We start from the raw sequence: 23444 nt of genomic DNA on the forward strand, positions 1-23444 counted from the left end.
GCGTACCTCAATACGATTGCCGTATTCAAACCTATCAAATTTATTCCTTAAAAAACAAATACAGCGGAATGTTTTGTTCGTCAGTATAAATTATCGTCCCAAGATCAAAAGTAAAATCAATGCTTTGAAGCCTCATTTTTCTCAATTTTCTCGATATCAAATAACCCCAATTATCAATTAATCAACTTCTTTTGCCGAAAGGACTCAGTGGCAAAAATTGATTTTTAAAAGCGGTGTTTTCAAAGCTACAGGATAAGTTTGCAGAAAAGGTTTGAATTTCAATATTTACTTTTTAAGTTAATTTTGGACTATCGAATCTGAAGGCCAAGATTGTTTAACTTTAAGCCGTCATTATGCGGAAAATATAATTTTTTATGAAGATATTTGCTACAAGAAGTATTTACTTTGTTTATAGGAATTCAGAAACTGAAGTTTCGAATCAAAAAACAAAATACTGACTCATTTGGTTTTTTTCACTGTTTTGAAGCCGTAAAAGAGTCAGCTACAAAGATATCAATCTCAACCAATAAAATTCTCGTTTTGATAAAAATTCAAATTTGCATTATATTTTTTTTAAAAAAAGCCTTACATATTAAAAATGTTGACCAACTGTCTATCTCAATGAGTCCGCGTTGAGGGTTCAGCAGCTGTAAGCTGACTTTTTTGTAAGAAATCCGCTGATAGTACGGAAATTTTGTAAGATTTGTGCTGAATGCGCTAAAAATTAAAAAGTATGCTAAATCCGCTGAAATAAAATAATTTAAAACATTTCAGCACATCTCTTTCATGAAATCAGCATTTGATTCAGCAGTTTTCTTACATGTTTCCAGCAGCGACAACTGCCCTAGTTTAAGAGCTGACAAAGGAGTATGAAAAGTTTTTAGGCAGTGTTCCTACTGTTTTGTCAAAAGACTCTTCATACTCTTTTGTCAGCTCTTAGTTGTCAGCTCAGTTATCGCTGCTGGAGTATAAAGCCAAAAGACTTGATTGAACGAAATCAAGTTGTTTAAATTGGACGGCTTCATTGCAATTCTGTTTAGTCTTGCTTTGGTGCGGCTTCTGAGTGTTTTCCGAATTGTTTAAGGAAAGCGTTGTCAGTGACATAGTTATCCGCCTAATGAGCTGTAAAGTGCTGATTTTATGTGAGAAAGATGCCTAATATTCAGCAGATTTAACGGATTATATGTAAGCTTTATCCTCTGGAAAATATTGTTGTTCAGTTGTTGTCAGCGCTTTTCTTACGTAAATTTTGACGTAAAGCCTTGACCCGGGATGTGATTTGAAAGCAAGACTTATTCTAAAATGTCCATTTGACCATATGATATTCATTGTTAAAGTGAAAATTGGCATTAAACTGAAAACCGTCCTAAGCTACTAGGGCAGTTTTTATGCCAGTTACCGGACTTCGCATTAAAAATTATATCATGAACATTGGACATAAAAAATGGGGCGTGCAGAAATAACACACTTGGCATTAAATAAAGATACGAATGGTTTATGCTGTTTAATTTGTGTTTTCAGCTGAGATAAATCTTTAGACGCTATAACGTTTTTCGGCCTATGCTTGTTTTTGCTATAATTTCACCCCGATTTTTCAACTTTCGTTTCATCTGACCTCTATTTTATTTTCGAATAAATTTATACAAAAATTTTGTTGCTCTCTCTCTCTTTCTATATATATATATATATATATATATATATATATATATATATATATGTATATATATATATATATTATATATATATATATATATATATATATATATATCTTTAAGCCTCGATCATTTTTTAACTTTGTCATTTAACTCGGACTCAATTTATTTTGGGATTGGTACAAATAACCTTCAAAATGAGGAATGCCTAGGGCTTGCTTAGCAAATTTAGGGATTACACTTCAAAAACAAAAATTGACAGGACTCAGAGAACTAAGTTTTTTTTGGGTGAAAAATCTGCGTGTTGAATTGACATAGAGGTGTAAAGATATGAATATAAAAAATAGGTAGTTAATTTAAGGCAGAAGTGAAACGTGCTGGAGAAGTCTGTGCTTAATAAAAAATATATAACTCACTCTTGTTTAATAAGTCAATTTCCCTTACTTAAACGAAGATTTTTAAAAATATATTCCAATTCGATTGAACTAACAAATGAAATATTGAATATGGCTTCCTGAAAAATGACATCAACGGGACTGCTATTTTGCGCAAAAGAAATACACTCAAGCTGTGAGAGCCATTGTTGTCTGATCAGAGCTGCCTATGGGTTGCACACCTCAAACTAGACCGCAAAATCTTTGAAAATCTTATAAACAGTTATTATTATTTATTGACATTAAAGGTTTTCTAGCACTTCAGTTTTCTTGGAAGTTCATCAAATATAGAAAGTTTGAGCGATTTCCATTCAGCTACTGAATACCCGAGTGTCATCGCTAAAAATCGATGAAATTGTATGATTTGCGGTGAATTTGAGTAAGAATGTAAGATTTGCGCTCAATGCGATGAATGCTGTGAAAAAAAACTTTTTAAGCGGTGAAAAAAAATTTTCACCGTCACCGCTTAAGCGGTGTAAGAATATTTTTCACCGCTACCAGCGGAATGTGGTGAAAAAAAATCAACTCTATCAGCAGAATGCGGTGAAAAAATATTTTTCACCACTATAAGCAGAATGCGGTGAAAAAAAAAATTACACCACTAAAATATTCACCGCTTTCAGCACATTGAACGCTAAAAGATGCGGGCGCTTTGCGGTGAAAAAAAAGTTTTTTTCACGGCTGTCAACCACTAATCTTAGATTTTTTTTTTGACCAAACCTCGACCCAGGTAAGTTAATTTCTGTTACTTAAACAAAGATTTTTTTTAAAATATTCCAATTCGATTGTACTCACAAATGAAATGTTAAAGATGGCTTCCCTTCCTGAAAATTGACATCAAAAGGACCGCGATTTTTGCGCAAAACACACTCAAGCTGTGAGAGCCAATTGCTATCTGATCAGAGCTGCCTTTGGGTTGCGCACCTCAAACTGGACTGCAAAATCTTTGACCATCTTTTAAACAGTGATTATTATTTATTGACATTAAAATTTTCTAGCACTTCAATTTTCTTGGCAGGTCATCAAATATGGAAAATATGAGCGATTTCAACGCAGCCACTGAGGGTCAAAAGGACAACACTATAAACCTGGACTTTGTTCCTTGGGTTTTTGGCCCAATGGGTGTGATTGGGATCCTGTGCAACATTCTAATCATAATTACGATAGCCAGACTTGAAGGGAAAACGAGTGCTTCTGGACTGGCGATCCAGTTGCTGGCTTTTTGGGACTCGATGGCCATTCTGTGTGACTCTGTGTTCGAGATGGTCATTGCAGAAATGATTGGTATGTAACAGTGATTAGTTATAAATTAGTTATAAATTTAAGTTATAGTTATAAATTTACAAAATTATAACTATTTATAAATCAAACTTTATATATGTTAATAAAGTGATTCTTATATAAATTTAATAAATTATAACTATTTATAAACCAAACTATTTATATATGTTAATAAAGTGATTCTTAAAATGTAAATGTTTAATCAATCAATTATAAATTTGGAATTTACGTTTCAAGTTGGAAAAAACTCGATAGTATTTGTTTTTTCTTTAACTTTCAGTAAAAACTAAGACACCATGTAAGAGTGAAAAAAACCTAAAGTTCGATTATATTTTTGTTTTAAATGAAATAAAGTACCTAAGTGTAAATTTTTGAGAGTAATTAATGACTTGGTTAACTCGAGCTTAGTTAAACTATTAAGTCAGCCCTGATTTATCAATTTGTTGTCAGAAACTCAAGTTATGTCCCATTATTGGTAGTGAGAGAAATCAAATTGGCTAAATATGTTTTCTTGCACCAATCCGGCAAATGACACATAACGTTGAATAAACGTAATTGTTGGATTTATATTGAGTGAACATTGCCTTCTAAATGAGATAAAAAATAAGTCTGAACTCTACCAGTACATTACCTCCAGAGCAGACCAGAACTGCAGCATGCTAAATTCAGAGAACATTTCACAGCTAGATCAGAGTCTGATTAGGTCAATTTTCACGCTTGACAAATCAGCCCATCAGGACAAGTATGCTGCTACCCTTGACAGTAGAGATCCCAGAGTGGCCGTTTTCTGGACTATCCTTGACAGAGCTGGTTCAGAGCAAACCTACTCTAGGACAACTCCTGGCAGATGTGGCTCAGAAATTGCCTAGTTTGGGACAACTCTAGACAGACATTGCTGAGAACAAGCGTACTCCGGTAAAACCCTTGACAGAGCTGGCTCAGAGCAGGCCTACTCCGGCACAACTCTTGACAGAGCTCTCAGAGCATGCCGCTTCTGGGAAAATTATTGACAGAGCTGGCTCAGTGCAATTCTTCTCTGCAACATCTCGCGGCAGAACTGGCCCAGAGCCAGCTTAATCTGGGACAACTTTTGACAGAGCTGGCTCAAAGCAGGCCTAATCGTGGAAAACTATTAACAAAACTGGCTCAGAGCAAGCCTACTCTGCAACATCTCTTAGCAGAACTGGCCCAGAGCAATCATATACTTGAACAGCTCTTGAAATAACTGGCTCAGAGCCAGCCTAATCTGGGACAACTCTTGAACTCTTGACAGAGCTGGCTCAGAGCAATTATACTCTGCGACATCTCTTGGTAGAGCTGGCTCAGAGCAACTCCACTCTTAAATAACTCTGAACAGAACTGGCTCAACGTAGCATTAATCTGTGACAACAATCGACAGAGCTAGCTCTGAGCAGCCTTAAATTGAGGCTACCTTTGACAGAAATGGCTAAAAGGACCCTTAATCTGAAACTCCTATTGACATAACTGTCTTGGAAGAACCTTAATCTTCCTTTGACACAGCTGTCTCAGATTATACATAAAAGGTGATTACTCATCACAAAACAAATTAAAATGTTTAATTTTCAATTTTTGACATTGCTTTTTATATCTTCTGCTGCTTCATTTTAAATTTCTAGCTTGTTTTGTTATAACTATCCAAGTCAGCTTAGTTGTTCCAGAATAAGGCAATCCTTAATGATGAGGTGGGACGTTATGATACATTAAGAACGACAAATAAATGTAAGACTTCTTAGTATGGTTTTTGGGAAATGCAAGTTAAATATTTTTTGCTAACAGGATAAAGCGGAAATTTGGTTTCTTATTAGGCCTATCCCGAATCCTAGTGAGATTATTAGTAGTCGTTAGCTGCAGTGAACCTCTTCTCTTCGGTATACTATGTCAAGAGCAACTCCAGTGTAGAAGTACTCTGGGCTCAACTTTCCAATAGTCGTCCCAGAGAAAGCTTACTCTTGGAAGCTCTCAGCCGAACCCAGAGATGACTGATCTCCTACTCTGGAGGGACTCTGATCCAGCTCTGATCTACTCTGGAGGCTCAGTACGGACAATTAATAGGAATAAATGTTTGAGATACTTTGAAAATGGTCTAGTCATTAGTTTAACGATGCTAGTCTTAGTTGAGAGTAGCAAAAAATTTGCACTTGATTTCTTATTCTCGTATTCTGAAAATTATTCGTGATGATTTATGTTTCTGGCTATGAATTTATAATATACGCCCTACTTCGGACGAGTGTGATCAAATTCGAGACTTGTTTTCGTATTTGTATCCCCTCCAATTGACTGAACCCAATTTGAGAAGTAGTACTATCCTCTCGTTAGGCTGATTCAGATCGCGTCTCCTAAAGAACCTCATCAACAAAACATTACAAATAAAACGCCTGATCGAAATAGGCTAATTCAGTGCTGACCCAGTGAACCAAAGTGTTTCAAGTTTTGCAAGAGATGTCAAGATCATGTATGCCTTATAAAGGTGTTACAAGCTTCGATTTACTGAGGATTTGATTATCTGAATTTTTCTCAACTTAATACAAAATCTTTACTGAAACGAGTACAAAAAAAGGGTGACGCATAACTGCTTTTATTGATTTTTTTTAAAAAGCACTGTTCGAGTAAACCGGGTTGAGATTTATGTTTTTGGTAAACAATCCGTTAAGCCTTTTTACAATGGAGCTGCGTTAAGCGGCGACAAAAATTTTTGCAAGGCAACTGTTGGAAGTTACAAGAAAAAATCTTTGAAAAAATTTTGTATTTATTCAAAAAACTAAATGCTATTTAAAAACTGAAGATAAAAATCAACTAAACCAAGCTCATAGGGCAAAACTGAGAAACTGATCGAAAACGTATAGTTGATTTAAAATTATTGATATTGTTGTTTTTTCCACAGCGTTTAATTTCATTTGACATGATTTTTTTATAATTGCATCGAAATATTAGATTGAATAAAAAAAATAATGTTTGAAAACCTGAGAGGCAACATTTTTGGTTCATAAATAGCTAGCGCTATACTCTGCAACTTACTTTTTCATCACTCTTGGTTAGCTGACTGAATTCACAATTAATTCATCTTGGATTGATAACCTAATTTGTTGTTTTCTTTAACTATACACAACATGAGTGTTCCGCTTTGTTTCCAAGTCAAATCTTACAAGCCAACTTGTATCTTACTCTACGTACGATTTGGTACTGGGCACGTAAAAAGGCAAGTCATTCTAATAAAATCAAAACTGAAATATTACAATTTTTTTTTCTATTGGTCATCTCAGACTTGAATAAAATTTTGCGCAGTCTGGCACCGTCCCCAATCGCACTGAGAATTGTTCCCAGTCTGGCAAGTAAAAAATCAAAATTGTTGCAAGCCTGACACCCGGGTTGAGTTGTCACCGCTCAAAATTGCTAAAAGATGTAAAATTTGCGATGAATTTGAGTAAAAGTGTAAGATTTGCGTTCAATGCGATGAATCCGGTGAAATAAAATTTTAAGCGGTAGAAAACTTTTTCACCGCTAAAAATTTTTCACCGCTACCATCAGAATGCGGCGAAAACAAAATTCACCGCTACCAGCAAAATGTGGTGAAAAATATTCACCGCAACTAAAACAAAATTCACCGCTAAAATTGAAAATCATACAATTATTCAGCGCGACAATTTTAACGTTTTTCTTAAATTCACAGGAAAAATCATTGAAATACGTGACAGATGGCGCAGTGGAAAAAGAAGTTGTTAATACTCAGGAGTTAAGAAGTTCGAACCCGTGTACGGCAGTTTATTTTTTTAAGAAATCCGGAGAATGCGGTGGAAAAACCTTTTTCATCGCCAAAAAACCGCTAACATTCACTGCATTCAACGCTAAAAGATGAATGCATTCAACGCTAAAAGATTTTTTTTCACCGCTGTTCACCGCTAATCTTAGATTATTTTTGACCAAACCTCGACCCGGGCAATTGTAAAATCTGTAAGAACCCACTTCTTGCACGTAAAAATGTGACATGAATCAGTGCATGAATCAGCACGGTTGAGGAATTGCGTATAGACGTGCCCGGTACTGACTCGTGGTTGGAGTTCGGCACGGGCAATTTTTTTTCACACAAAATATCATGTGCACTGTTGATTTTCAAAAAAAATTGCAAAGATTACAACAAGTTACATAAAAACCAGAGTGATTTTAGGCTTTAATTAATAAACTTAAACAGAAAATCAAATTTACGTGAACTTTATTTACTGTGCACCCGAATATCCCATTTACGAAAAATCGGACCATTTATTTTATAAATATATTTTTTAAAGTATTGGGAACAAACGGAATTTTTGAAAAGTATTTTGGGGCACAAACGGAAAAGATCCTATTTTTCTTCTAATTTTGTTAAAAATGTATGAGGAACTATCTGATGTCTCATCAACACGGAATGTGGTACTTATACTTATTTGATTTAAAACTTACTCTCTAATTTATTTACTTGCCTGTACTAGGTGTCCCTTTGTTGACTCTGGACCCGTACCAGATCATGTGCAAAGTGATCCGGATGTTTGACTGGTTGGGGAACCACACTGCCAATTGGCACGTCGTCATGGTCTGCTTCGACAGGTATTCAAAACTTCGTTACAAATCAGGCACCAAGTTGAGACGAGTTCCAGACAAGTTTCAGACCATTGTCCAGACGAGTTCCAGACCATTTATGTCCAGACTTGAGTGCGCTCAAAATATTGTCCCAGACCATATGCATGGATGATCTCTGCATATCTTCAATAACGAAAGTATTGCACAAACATACATGACAATACATAAAACATTAAGGTATATCAATGAAAAAAAAATTCTTAGCAATAAACGTGCCCAGATATCACCCAGGTTAATGTCTTGAAACGAGAATGTCCATACTGAAGATGAACGCACTGCAGGGAATGTTATGTTTACTTGGGGACAGTCTTAGAGCGCAAATTTTTACCGTTTGCTCGGACTCAATTCTCCTATAGTTGTTTGTAACTCCGCCGTTGCCAGTCCCCAGCCCGGTTGAGAGAAGGAGGAGGGGAACATACCCAAAACATACTGGAAAATCTCCAAAAGTTGTTCGTTAGTTCAACGTCTATCTGTCCAGACAAAAGTGCATTCGAAATGTCCTCTTATCAGACTAAAGTGCGCTCGAAAACTTCCCCTGATCAGACTAATGTGCGCTCGAAAACCTCCCTGATCAGACTAGTGTGCTCTCGAAATTGCCTCTGATCAGACCGTCCCAGAGCGAAGTGACCCCTGATCAGACAAGTTCCAGACCATTGTCCAGACCAAAGTGCGCTCGAAATTTTTTCCAGACAATGTAATTCGAGCTCATCGGGAACATGTATGCGCTCGAAACTCGTCTGATCAGGGGTCACTTTGGTCTGGCCTCCTCAACCTGGCTGCCTCCCTCCTGTGCAGCAATGGGCTGCCATGGGGGGTAAAAAAGGTTATGTAAGAGTGAGGGGGTAAAAGATAAACTACCCCCCCCCCACTCTTCCGTCTTTTTGGTCTGTCAAGGGGAAAAAAGATGTAATATTTCGGCGATATTTTCTTCATTACCCCCTCACTCTTGCCCCCCTCGACAGACCAAAAAGATGCAACAGTGTGGAGTTTAACTTATCTTTTACACCCTCACTCTTACATCAATTTACCCCCTCGGTAGCCCATTGCAGCCCAAAAAGATGTAAGAGTTTTGAGCTGCATTTTCCTTTAAAAAATCCTCCCATTGCAGCCCCACTCTTACATCTTTCGTTGTTGGCGGACAAATTCGACCCGGGTTGTTCTATGGTTGGTAAGGTACCATATTGGTACCTTACCAGTACGGTATTTTATGTAAGGTCGCGGTCAACCCGGGCAGTCACGCCTTGCGTCTGGCCTTATCCTTGACAAAGTGTATTTTAGATACCTGTCTGTTACCCACCCTGCCTATTACCATCAGAAGTGGAACCGAAAAAACGTCTGGACTCTCAGTGCCATTTTTACCATGACAATTTTCATATCTCAACTGCCATTTGCCCACATGTACAAAGTCAGGCGAGTTAAACACTTTTGAACCCAATTTAGCCCACTTTATGTGTTAATGTCTTTTAACACTTAATTTGCCATCGAGATTACCATTTAATAACATCCTTTCATCCCACCCCCCCCCCACCCCCAATAGCAATCTTTTGCCGCCAAAGTTGGACAAGCCAACGATTTATGCCTGAAGACTAGTTAAATACATCTAATTTTTTATTGACCTATAATTTCTCGGATCTTTTCCGTTTGTGCCCCCCCCCCCTCAGCTTAGTGGGTGCATATTTTTTGCAAACCCCGACACAGGTGCCGTATTTTTACATAATGATTTACTATGTAATGGCACTTTCTCTGTCACTGGGGTGCATATGCGTCACAAACGGAAATGATCCAATTTTTTTAATTGATCTGATATTTATTGATCGAATTCTTATAGCTCTTGTTGGTCGTTTTATTGCCACTTTCTTTAGAACTTGCATTGATTTATTAATAAGCAAAAATAGTTTTCGTCAACTAGTTTATTATGCCCATAGACAAAGTGAGCTAAGTTTAAGTTGACTATGTTGATATCCATCTATAGCTCTTTTTTAAGAACTTTAAAAATTTCGACTAAATCTGATAAATTTTCTCTCACAAAACTCGTTTAATTTATTGCTATAAAAGAGATGAACGAATAACACTGCATTTCTTCTTCTTTATCAACTTAGCTGACATGATGGTACCTTCAAGGAACATATATATTTGCTCAAGTGATTATATATTTTGTTTCTTGTTGTGTTTTTAGGAGCCATTTTAGCCGAAGTGATTTTAAGACTTCGCAGCATTTAACGTATTCAAACATAGACAATTTTTCTACTTGTTTGTTAATTTTCAACGCAAATCGTGGCAATTGTTTCAATCATGACTGCTGGTGAAATTTGATGCCTGCAATCAATGCTGATGGCCAATTGCTGGAAAAAAACCAACTTGGTGACCTGATTGAACGTAATCATTCATATTAGTCATGTATATTTTTTAATATTGTTCGCAGAGAAAAAAAATTATTTTGAAAATGTAAGATTGTAAAGTATATTTGTTGTTGTAATCAAGGCTGAGGGCCAATTGTAGGGAAAAAACTTGATGAAATAATTGAAGGTAATTTTTCGTATTATTTTTTTATGTTTTGTAATATTGTTTGAAGAGAGAAAATAAATTTGCAATTGGAACTTGGACAGAACTTTTTTAAATAATTCGAATAATTTGGTAAAGTAGAAAAGGGCCGAATTAAATTTTTTGTGTAAATTGCAAAGCAGTTTTTGTTGTTCACTGCGTTCTATTGCATTTGAATCAATTAATGATTGCTTGAAAATAATTTACTATTGATAGATGCAAAAGAAAAATCTTATTTTTGGAAAATTGTTTCATAGAGACAAATATGATTTTAAAAAGCCATATTTTGCAGTCACTTATTTTTCTGCCTATTTTTTTAAAGGTTAGATTTTTTTGCACAAAAGAAGATTTTAACATCACACACTATTAATAATTTGAACCCAGATTCATTATTCGACACAAATTGTTCGAGACCAAAATATTGTTTAACTACAATCAGAGAATCCTTGCATTAAGACACAAAAAAAGAGAATTGAAAATAATGGAACCGATTTAGTTACACCGAGATATCATTCTATAGCTCTTTTTTAAGAAAATTAAAAATTTCGTCTAAATCTGATAAATTTTCTCCTACAAAACTCGTTTAAATTTTTGCTATAAAAAAGATGAACGAATAACACTGCATTTCTTCTTCTTTATCAACTTAGATGACATGATGGTACCTTCAAGGAACATATATATTTGCTAAAGTGATTATATATTTTGTCTCTTGTTGTGTTTTTAGGAGCCATTTTAGCCGAAGTGATTTTAAGACTTCATAGCATTTAACGTATTCAAACGTAGACAATTTTTCTACTTGGTTGGTAAATTTCAACGCAAATCGTGGCAATTGTTTCAATCATGGCTGCTGGTGAAATTTGATTCCTGCAATCAATGCTGATGGCCAATTGTTGGAAAACAACTAACTTGGTGACCTGATTGAACGTAATCATTCATATTAGTCATGTATATTTTTTAATATTGTTCGCAGAGAAAAAAATTATTTTGAAAATGTAAGATTGTAAAGTATATTTGTTGTTGTAATCAACGCTGAGGGCCAATTGTAGGGAAAAAACTAGATGAAATAATTGAAGGTAATTTTTTCTTATTAGTTTTTTATGTTTTGTAATATTGTTTGAAGAGAGAAAATGGTTTGTAATTGGAACTTGGACAGAACTTTTTTTAAATAATTCGAATAACTAGGTAAAGTGGAAAAGGGCCGAATTAATTTTTTCGTGTAAATTGCAAAGCAGTTTTTGGTTGTTCACTGCGTTCGATTGCATTTGAATCAATGAATGATTGCTTGAAAATAATTTACTATTAATAGATGCAGAAGAAAAATCTTATTTTTGGAAAATTGTTTCATAGAGACAAATATGATTTTAAAAAGCCATATTTTGCAGTCACTTATTTTTCTGCCTATTTTTTTGAAGATAAGATTTTTTTGCACAAAAGAAGATTTTAACATCACACACTCTTAATAATTTGAACCCAGATGCATTATTCGACACAAATTGTTCGAGACCAAAATATTGTTTAACTACAATCAGAGAATCCTTGCATTAAGACACAGAAAAAGAGAATTGAAAATAATAGAACCGATTTAGTTACACCGAGATATTAACCTATATTTTGCAATTTATGTTGAAACTCGTTTTAGTCAACATTAAAATCATCGATTGAGAAATAATTGCGAAGAGTTTATTCATTAAAACAAAAAGTCTTATCTTTGAAACTGTTAAAGTTCTAAACAGCTACATTGATGTTGAAAAAGATTAAAACTATTGCAATCAAATGCTGCATTTTCAAAAGAGCCAGCTAGTTTTACAACAATATACAGGAAACTTTGTAATCATTATTGAAGAACAAAATCTAGCTGAAGAAGATAAAGATCATACAGAGAGAGAGACAGAGAATTTTGATGATTAAACTTCTAAAAGTTACATAATCTATCGGCTTTCATTCTTTTCTCATCTGAATGTCATTTATAACACTTTTTTTGAGAACAAACTGTCAAAGAATGAGCGCGATATAAACTCAAAAATACAAAAATATAAAAGAAAAATTTAAATTTTGTGAAAAGTAGCCGCTGATTCAACTTCTCAACGAAACTATTAATAAAATTCCTAATCCAAATTAGATAAACAGACTTGATATTGTAGCGTGCTTAATATCAACTAAAATATTTGTTTTCATGGAACCGTAGCTTCTGCCGTAATAATTCTTTTTGATTGTTTTTGAAACAATGTTTCATTCTGACTAAATATAAACAGTTCCTTTCGTTTCGTGAACCAAACAAGCAAAAGCTTTCTTATAATTTAAAACAGAAGATATATAATTTTCCTTTAAAATTAACAAAATTCAGTTTTCGAGACTTCGCCTGATTTTTGTACCTTTTGCTAAAGACTTTTTTAATATGTTTTGCACCAGCAATCTTCCACAATTTATGTCAGAAAAATGTAAGATCATACAAGACAGACAATTTTGGCATAAGTTTCTATCAAGATCCTCCAGAAACACACTCGCATTAATTGAGTTACTCTGAAGAAAATCTCCAGGAAATTTTTAGAGTTACTTCTCCTGTTCTCGCACCCATAATTTTTCTACCGCTGACATACGATTCAAACAATCACACAGAAAACTATGAGCTCCAACTCATTGGGTGCGACATCAAAAATCATCAGTCTTGATTGTCCGTGCTCATTGGGCGATATACTTAAAAGAGTTCGCCCTAACTGGTGAGATAGGGGTTCAGAGGCTTTTTCGCGTTCAATATCTGCCTATAATCTCGCATCCCAATTTCAAAATTATTTCTAGAAATACCATTCTAAGCCGTCGCTTTTGTGCACACCTTTTTAAAAAATACATCAATTCTGATCCAATCAAATTGCAGTGCTGTTCCCCGATTTTTTACTGATCCCTATATAAATTTTGAACTATGTAAATTGCTATTCTTAACCATTATGATCGAAATATCCTTATTAGTTTTTGTTAGGTATTTTCAAAAAGATTCTGAAAAGGCCTTAAAAAGAGGCAGTCATTTCAACACTCTTGCTTGATTTCCACATGACCTGACTAGGGTACGGGTACGGGTACCACCAACAAAACCTTCTTAAAAGACTCTTGCATGAATTCCAAATGACCTGACTAGGGTACGGGTACGGGTACCACCAACAAAACCTTCTTAAAAGACTCTTGCTTGATTTCCAAATGACCTGACTAGGGTACGGGTACCACAAATCAATCCCTAAATGTTGCCAGGGGAACCGAGTGTCAATTGGAAGACGGAATCTTCCCAGATGGGTTCCACTTGATCTTCATTCAGATCCAACTCTATGCATTCTTCAACGGACTGCCCCTTCTGCTCATCGCCTACTTCTCAACTGTGTTTATATACAAAATGAAGACCTCTGGAACAAAGAGTAAGTGTTCATTGAATCACTACAATTAAAACACTCACATGCACATTTTAAAATGCCGAAAGTCTGCATTGCCAGAAGTTAAAGTTCCAGAAGTTGCTACTTAGCCAGAAGTTGAATTTAGTTGACTTTTGTCATTTCAAAACGTGCGCGTTCCGTGTTTTAAATATGGTTAAGTGACTCTGCAGAAGTCACTTCGAAATTCTGAATTAGTATCTCAAAACACCAGAAGTTCTCAGTGACCTCAAGCAGAGTCACTTAACCATTACTTCATATATCAGCGATCAAATTGATTTTGGTCCTGTACATGGCGGTGTCATTTACAAAATCAAACTCAATTTAAAATCTAATCTGTTTGTTACTCGCAGTCCCTAATATTCATCTTATCTTCATAGTCATATCAGCTTTGAACAATGGTTGTTCCTTTCACAATGGACCTTTTCAACAGTGATAGGGTCTAGGAAATAAACTCCCACGGACAAAACCCCCACTTAACTTTAGATAGGAACTAAACCCCCACGGAAAATAACCCCCACGGAAATAAACCCCCACGGAAATAAACCCCCACGGAAATAAACCCCCATTTTAAAATTGAATTTCGGTTGTGATAATTTGTTCGGTTGTGATAGTTTCATATCAAGTCCCACGGACCGCTGAGGCATGGCCATGGCCCGCGAGGCATGGCCAAACGCGCTAAATGCGCAGATCTTTAATAGTAAAGCAGGGGTTTATTTCCGTGGGGGTTTCTTTCCGCAACTTCAGTGATAGCTAAGATATCAAATATTATGTTTGTATAAGCGGTCATATAATTCAAGATTTTTTTAAAATGAGCTGTGAGAGTGAACCGATAACAATAACAATGAATAGTTGAAGAGCTGTGTGTTGTACCTTGTTTCTGTGTGTGAAGTTCAATTTTTGTCATTTTTGGGTCATCTTGTATAACATGCATCATTCAAACGTCATCATATGATTTTCACAAGTTTAGTTGTTTTTTTAGGAATTTTTTAAATTTTTCTAACACAATCTAAACTAATTTCTAAATGGATGTCAAGAAAGGGGAACTATGAAAGGTAGCGGCTGAATGTATTGATATTATATCACCGTGCTAAAAGCCAAGAATTTTTAGGAGTTAAGGAATGAAAATTATATAAGGAAAATGTGCTTAAAATGTTGACCTGCTTTGAAAAAAAAAACGCAAATATATGGAAGAAATGCAGTAAAAGTGTGGAAGTTTTGAAAAAAGGAGAGTCATGTAAGAAATGTGCCGATATTGGTATTAATAATTACATTTTTCCTTGGATAACTCTTTTGTGATTAAACGCTTATTGTATTGAAAAAGTGCAGTAATTTGGTAAGAAATGCGTTGTTAGGAGCTGAAAAAAGATTATCGCTAAAATCTTTTTTCGTCCATTCAATGCACTGATAAGTGTTGAATTTATTCGAGATTAAATGTGTTGTGTATTCAGATCACCGAAGAGATAATTATATACAATTTTTCAGGTGATAATTGTTAGAATATCGACCAAACTATAGTCTTAAACTTAGTGAGAATTAGAAAGAAAGTTTGACTTACCAGATTAGAAAGACAAGCAATATGACTTCGATCAAAGAAATTATATAAATGAATCGTCAAGAAATGGTGCTTAGAATCAATATTCGGTTCAAATTGGTGAATCTAGATAACTATTATTAGAGTTAGATTAATTGATGTAAAATCTTCCCAGCATGTATTAAATGATGATGATATCTCCGGAAGTGTGAATGAATTCTTAGAAAAGCGCAAATGCATTCCATTTATGGTTCCCTTTGCGACTGATTTGCAGAAGCAAACCATATTGGGTAACCTTTGCGACCCGAACTATAAATCACGGTGCTAAGATTAGTTTTGTATCTTGAGTTTTTCACACTGATAATGGGTATATATACAGCTGATTTTTGAGTCATTTTTCATCCCCAAATTCAAATCACCATCTTGATCTAATAATCAGATCTCTCCTGTAAATCTCTAAATTCTACTGTAAAATATCATTTTGTTATTCTCTCAATTTTGAGAAATTAATTCTTTTACTTAGTTAAAAACGCTTTTTATTCCGCTCGCGAAAGTCCATAACCCAACAGGTTATGGGCCCATTAATCTTCTAAGTCATAAAATTAATTTCCAAAACAAAACTAATTTGTTGTTGACAGTCATAATCCTTTTCTGCTTAGTACCTTTTCTTTTCACAACTGTTTTGCCTGCTCAAATTCCAATGGATCAACAGACAGTGAAGCTGCTGAGCTACACATGAAAGGCACAGGACTTTCCAATCTGGAGCACAAGATTTGTGGCGATGATGCAGACGAAGGGACTCTACAAATCACTACTGGGGACAGAGGAGCAACCCAATGAGCCTGCGCCACTGGCCAATGGGGCAACCAATGATGAGAAGAAGAACCACAAGGTGCTGAAGGATGCATATGAGGAGGAAGTTGCAGACATCAAGGAGAAATGGAACAATGTGTGGTGCCATCTGGCACTGACTCTAGATGCAACAACCCTCATGCTGATGAGACATGACTGTGTGGGAGATGATGGCATTGGAGATGGAGCAAAGGCTTGGAAGCTTTTACAAGAGAGATTTCAGAGTGTGGAGACGCCGACAGTGCTGACTTTAGTGGCACAGCTTGCTCGACTGCAGCTCGAGGATTCTTAGTATTTGGACAGCTTCTTCATCAGAGGACAGGAGTTGCTCACAAGGCTACAAGAAGCAGGGGAAGCAGTCTCAGAGACCCTCTTCAACGCCTTGGTCCTCAATGGTCTGCCAATGAGGTATGAAAGTTTTGTTATACAGGAAAGCTTCAACCCGGCAACGAACTTCACAGAGTTGAGGAAAAGGCTGCAGAACTTTCATGAGAGCACGGTGCAGAGACACAAGGAACAAAGTGGTTCAGTGGCACTGGCAGTGAAGCGTGACTTCAAGAAGGGACCCAAGAAAGGAAGCTGCTTTGTGTGTGGGATCCCTGGACACCTTGCCAAGGACTGCAGGAAGAAGGAGACAGCACAAGGCAGCAAGTGTGGTGAGAAGGGTCACCTAGACAGGGCATGCAAGAGACAAAGAGATGGAGGCAAACATGAGTCAGTGGCAGTGGGTCCAACATTGGCTACACCAGACGAGGAATGCTGGACAGCTCTTACCCAGTGGAAGACAGCAGGCATGCTAGTGGACAGTGGTTGCACAGATCACATACTAACGAACATCGATGCGTTCCTGGACTTCTTTGTGCCCATTCAATCAGTGGTCAGAAATCCCAACGGAGAGGCTTCCAGAGTGGTGGGCAGAGGCTGCGTGAGGATCAGCATACACTCAAACAAAGGGGAATTCCAATGCGAACTCAAAAATGTTCTTTGTGGGCCGGACTATTCTTCAAACGTCCTATCAGTCTCAAGATGCACGGAGTGGGGACATAGCTTCACTTTCGAGAGAGGAAACAGCTGCATGAAACTCCAGAAGGGAACTCGGGTAAAACTAACACAAGAAATTAATTTGTTTTACTTACCCTGCAGTGTTCTAGAATTCAAGATGAGTTCCAACAGCGTGAAACTTGACAGTGCAAGGATGTGGCACAGACGATTGGGTCATTTGAATCAAGCGGATGTGGTCAGGAATGCACCAGAGACAGTGGGGGAACTCGATGATGTATGCAATGTGTGTGCATTGGCCAAGATCACAAAGACTCCAGTACAAAGAGTGGCAGAGACCCAAGCAGAAGAGAAGCTGGACAGGGTGTTCACAGACGTGATGGGACCTTTCAGAGTAGAGTCACTGTCAGGGTTCCGGTTCTGCATAGTGTTTGCAGACCAGTACACGAAGTTTGTGTTTGTGGAATTGCCTAAGGCAAAGAGTGAAGCATTGGCCAGCCTGAAGAAATTTGTTCTCAGTGAGGGGACGCCCAATAAGCTGAGGCAAGACAATGCGAAGGAGTTTCTCTCAGAGCAGTTCAAGACGCACTGCTTAGATGCAGGCATTCTACAGGAGAAGACCATACCAGAGACGCCACAACAGAATGGGTTAGCTGAGAGGCGCAACAGGACACTGCTGGAGATGGCAAGATGTTTGCTCATTGACTCAGGACTTCCCAAGATGATGTGGGGAGCAGCATTTCTTCACGCAGCAAGGATCAGAAACTTGGTTCTGAGACGAGGAGAAGAAAAATGCCCAGCAGAGCTGATGAGAGGTATAAAACCTAAGCTTCCAATTAGTAAATTATCTATTTTTGGTTGCACAGTCTTCATGAGGAAGAGGGACAGAGAAGTCAGCAAACTTGAACCCAAGGCACTGGAAGGAAAGTTTGTGGGTTACACTGAAGGAGAAAACGGATACCTGGTGTACATACCCAACACACGCAAGGTGATGGCAGTTCGAGATGTGATCATCAAGGAGTCTGAAGTGGGCTCAATCCCTGACAACAAAGAAACGGCTGACCTACTAGATGATGGGTCGGAACTGGGAATCTGGCACCCAGATGATGGTCATCAGGACGATGACAACAGAGAACGACAGGACACATCTACTGCAATAAAGGAGGAGTGGCATGACGCAGGGAGCGTGATTACTCAAGAAACAACACTGAGACAAGAGGCCTCGGATGTTGGAGAAACAGCACTAGATGAAGGATCTACTGCAACAAGAGGGAGTCACAGAGACTCAGAGTCACTGGAAGACAGTGACACAGAAGACTTCTCACAGTTAGAGACAGTTGGCTTCAATGAAGATGCACTGGAACACGCGGACAAAGCAGAGCCCAGACGAGCGACACAAGCAAAGAATGTTCCGCAATTTTTTGGAGAAGTCAGGATCCATCTTGCTATGACTGAGGGCAACTATGTGGAACCCAAAACAGTCTACGAAGCCAAGCAAGGTGACGATTGGTACCAGTGGCACCGGGCAATGAAGGAAGAGGTCAAGGCACTCCAAGACAACGAGACCTGGAACCTAGTGAGACCACCCACAGACAGGGGCGTCATACCGGGCAAATGGGTCTACAAAGTGAAAAAATGAAATTGGGACCCAGTGGTCAAGTGGACAAATACAAAGCGCGCTATGTGGCGAAAGGCTTCAAACAAGTGGAAGGACTGGACTACTTTGAGACTTTTGCGCCTACCTGCAAGCCAGAGACATTCAGGATTCTACTTCAGCTATCAGCGAAGCAGGGCCATTTGATGCACCAATTTGATGTCAAGACTGCTTTCCTGCACTCACCAATCGAGGAAGAAGTGTATCTGGAACAGCCACAGGAGTTTGTAAAACGCGGATCAGATGGGGAGAAGTTAGTATGTCGACTAAATAAATCACTTTATGGTTTGAAACGGGCTGCTAACAACAGGTACAAAGAGCTTTCAAACTTGCTACTGAGACAGGGGTTCACCAGAAGCAGGAACGATCACTGCTCGTTCGCAAGATCAGAGGCAGAGGATCACACCTTCATCTTGGTCTGGGTTGACGACATCATAGTAGCATCAGGAAGTATGACAGTGGTCTCTGATGTCAAGAAGGCACTAGAAGCAACCTTTCACATGGAAGACAGAGGGAGACTACACTGATTTCTGGGTCTAAGAATCAGACGAGAAGAGGGCAAAGTCACAGTCGACTAAGAACGCTACATAGAAACAATGCTAGAGCGGTTTCAACTGGATCAATGCAAACCCTCAAGAACTCCAGCTGATTTGAATTTGAAATTTCCGACAGCACAGAACGGAGACGAAGAAGTGGACCAGAGGATCTGCAGAAGCTTGGTTGGATCACTTCTGTATCTGGCAAAACAGACGAGGCCAGACATCATGTTCACAGTCAACATTCTGTCCAGACACATGAATGCACCTACCAATCAACACTGGATGTGCGGAAAACGACTTCTGCGATATCTTCAAGGTTCAAAAGGTTTAAAATTTACATACACAAAAGAAGCTAGTTATGATTTAGTGGGGGAAAGTGATTCAGACTGGTCTGGAGACGTGAACGACAGAAAATCAACAACGGGCTATTACTTCAAGCTCAACGGACGTGGCGCATCACTCAGCTGGGGTGTCAAGAAGCCGGCCACAGTTGCTCTTTCTTCATCAGAGGCAGAATATCTGGGCATGGCAGCAGCTGTTCAGGAAGCACTCTACCTGAAACAACTTCTAGAGGATTTTGGCATCCAACAGAAACGTACAATAGCAATTGGAGAAGACAACCAAAGTTGTATCAGACTCTGCCAAAACCCAGTCATGCACAAAAGGAGCAAGCACAACAAAACAAAGTTTCACTCCATCCGGGACAAGACGGAGGATGGGACTATTTCAATTCATTACGTCCCTTCAGACAAAATGGCAGCGGGCATCTTCACAAAGTCCTTACCCGTTTCGAAAGTGGAAACATTCAGAGCAGTTTTGATGGGAACAGACTCTACGCAATCAGCTCAAGTCTGAGTGGGGGTGTTAGAATATCGATCAAACTATAGTCTTAAACTTAGTGAGAATTAGAAAGAAAGTTTGACTTACCAGACTAGAACGACAAGCAATATGACTTCGATCAAAGAAAATATATAAAAGAATCGTCAAGAAATGGTGCTTAGAATCAATATTCGGTTCAAATTGGTGAATCTAGATAACTATTATTAGAGTTAGATTAATTGATGTAAAATCTTCCCAGCATGTATTAAATGACGATGATATCTCCGGAAGTGTGAATAAATTCTTAGGAAAGTGCAAATGCATTCCATTTATGCTTCCCTTTGCGACTGATTTGCAGAAGCAAACCATATTGGGTAACCTTTGCGACCCCCACTATAAATAACGGTGCTAAGATTAGTTTTGTATCTTGACTTTTTCACACTGATAATGGGTATATATGCAGCTGATTTTTGAGTCCTTTTTCATCCCCAAATTCAAATCACCATTTTGATCTAATAATCAGATCTCTCCTGTAAATCTCTAAATTCTACTGTAAAATATCATTTTGTTATTCTCTCATTTTTGAGAAATTAGTTCTTTTACTTAGTTAAAAACGCTTTTTATTCGGCTTGCGAAAGTCCATAACCCAACAATAATTTTTTCTATCGGCTATCAGAGCTCTTTTTAGATTAATTCTGGAGCGTTCTTCGAAAAGGGGAAAAGGGTTTGTAATATAACCCCCCTTTACATAGACATTCCCAATTATGTTACACTTACGGTAATGGGATGAGGTTTATAGACCAAAAAGATACTAAATTGGCATCAGGAGAAAGAGAGCAAAACAAATTTGTAGATATTTATTGATTTATTTTTTTTAGTGGCGGAGGGTCGCAATATTTCCCCAGAGAGAGCGAGAGTTGAAAAAGCATATCAGAGAATGGTGATAGCTTTGATCATATCATTTGTTGTCATCCTCATTCTGGCGTCAATTGCAGTCATCAGGGGCATCGCGACTGGGTTAGACTGGCTCTACAGTTTGGGGGATGGTCTCAACTGTCTTCAGTCTTCAATTAATCTTCTATTCTACATCATATCTGGACCTGTGTTTCGAAAAGCGCTGAAAGATGCCATATTCAAATGCTAATGGCAGCCAAAGATGTCCAGACTTCTCCTTTAAAACTCTCCTCTCTATAATTTTCTTTTCCTAAAACGCGTTTTCAGTTAAACCCTTCACTAAAAGAATATTCGAAGCATACACATTTTGGTTCATGCGATATTGCAGTTGAAATAGCGAGACTCAATTTTTAGATATTTATTGATGCAAAAATGCGCTACCGCAACCTGATTGTTCCGACCCACTTTTGTGGGGAAGGAACTATATACTCACATGGGTTTTTTTATTCAGTCAATTTTGAACGACGGATATATTCGTCGTACAAGGTTGTAAGGGGAATCAATAGAAAACCTGCCCAGTGTAGTATATATAATTTTAAAACCAAAAGACTGTGGTTGAACTATTTGATCAATTTTTTGATAAAAACTGTTGCTGAAATTTTCAAAATTAAGCCACTTTTCAGGAAAAATGACACTAATAAGCTTCTTTTGTCCACTTTGTTTAAATTTGCCGGTTCAACGCGCCTAGAAACTGATGATACTATCTTTTTTAACTTTAAAGAATACTTCAATAATTATGCAAAAAGCATCATTTATTTTTGCTATTGACTTTTTTGTCAAATTATTCAAGTAAACAATATTCACAACAATTACGTGGACGAACAGCAAAATCAAGGTTAGTTTCGGTCAAATAGTTATTCTTTAAAGCCCAAAAAAGCTCGGTAAGGGGTAACATGAAAATCAAGGAAATTTGTATGCAACAGTTTAAACAATTATATGAAGTCAAAATAGTTTAGTGAAAAAACGAGAAACTCAAAGAACCTATTCATTTTAAACCATAATGGAGATTATGTATTTTTTTCCTGCATCTTCAATAATCCAAAAACAAAAAATTTACTCATCCAATCACATCCTAACAAAAATTGTGTTCCTATCTATATAAAGGATTAGAAAAATGATTGTGATCGGTTCTAATTTATATATAAAGTTTCTAATCTATAAAATAGTTTAAACTTTGTATAATGGTCACATTTTCAGAGAATGTCTATATTGGCTGAAATTGTTTAGCTTGGTTACAACGTCTTCTTCAGGTAGGCTTACAATTAGTCGATTTGAGCTAAACAAGGGATGTCTGATAATTTAATTAAGTTTTTTGGTTCTTTATTGTTTGAGTAATGTTGTCAAAATTTCTCGATAGCATGGAACAACCGATCAAAGCAGCTCATCTTAATTTTTTTTTTCAAACAATTCTAAAAAAATATCTGATTAGTATCAAAACAGCAGATCGGTGAGAAAAATTTACAAAAGGTTCTCAACAAGCAAGACCTCCAGTACACCAGCAGTACTGACCTTCAACACACCTCCAGCGAGCTCCGACCAACATGACATCTCAGTATTTCTCAGCAATCATAATGGGAGCTCTTTTTGTGAAATTCGGTTTAGCAAAGCGGACACAAGAAAAGTTGGTCAAATTTGTCAGCGAAGTCGAGTGCCTTGTCAATGTCAATCAACTCACTCACGTGAGAAGCATTAAAAAGACAATCCACTTATGCCAGAAAACTTCCTGATCGGCATACGCTTCATCAACATTTCTGAAGCTCTATTCGACGAGACACTGACGTTGAGGTCTTCGGCGAGAACGCTGGTGAAGCGGACACCCCCGCCAATTAGGAAGAGGCCGCTTTCCGCGAATGTCCCTTTGCTGAACAAACGACTGAAGTGGACACATCAGGAAGCAGCATTGGAAGTGAATGATGTTGTCTAGATTCTCGAGGACATAACCCCAAGAGAATTCTTGCGAATGGGAGGAGTCACACGGACAATTACTGGCCCCAATAATATTTCCAGGTAATGTAAACTTATGAATGCTTTAGGTAATTTATCTAGACCCGCGGTTAAATTTTTAAATGCTCACCCCAAAATCACTGGCAGTTTAAGATCAATTTATCTGCACCCCTAGAAAGTTAACGTTAACTCTTAA

General features: G+C 37.4%; 1 protein-coding gene across 1 annotated transcript; it reads left to right on the plus strand.

Annotated features, from left to right (window-relative positions):
• The first annotated feature begins 210 nt into the window (after window positions 1-210).
• On the plus strand, window positions 211-21605 carry LOC142349669 (allatostatin-A receptor-like). The gene is made up of 6 exons (XM_075401391.1): window positions 211-269; window positions 3105-3370; window positions 7852-7966; window positions 9278-9409; window positions 13781-13941; window positions 21229-21605. The coding sequence occupies exons 2-6, from the start codon at window positions 3115-3117 to the stop codon at window positions 21492-21494; spliced, it is 930 nt and encodes a 309-aa protein (XP_075257506.1). The 5' UTR covers window positions 211-269; window positions 3105-3114; the 3' UTR covers window positions 21495-21605.
• Window positions 21606-23444: the final 1839 nt, after the last annotated feature.

Source organism: Convolutriloba macropyga, chromosome 11 (assembly GCF_964194025.1).
Source record: "Convolutriloba macropyga chromosome 11, txConMacr16.3, whole genome shotgun sequence".
Taxonomy (NCBI): domain Eukaryota; kingdom Metazoa; phylum Xenacoelomorpha; order Acoela; family Convolutidae; genus Convolutriloba; species Convolutriloba macropyga.

Coding starts and splice junctions, on each gene's coding strand:
- LOC142349669 (XM_075401391.1), top strand. CDS start 3,115: ATGGAAAATATGAGCGATTTCAACGCAGCCACTGAGGGTCAAAAGGAC. Junction 7,967..9,277: donor GTCATGGTCTGCTTCGACAG/GTATTCAAAACT, acceptor AGTGTATTTTAG/ATACCTGTCTGTTACCCACC. Junction 9,410..13,780: donor GCCCACATGTACAAAGTCAG/GCGAGTTAAACA, acceptor AAATGTTGCCAG/GGGAACCGAGTGTCAATTGG.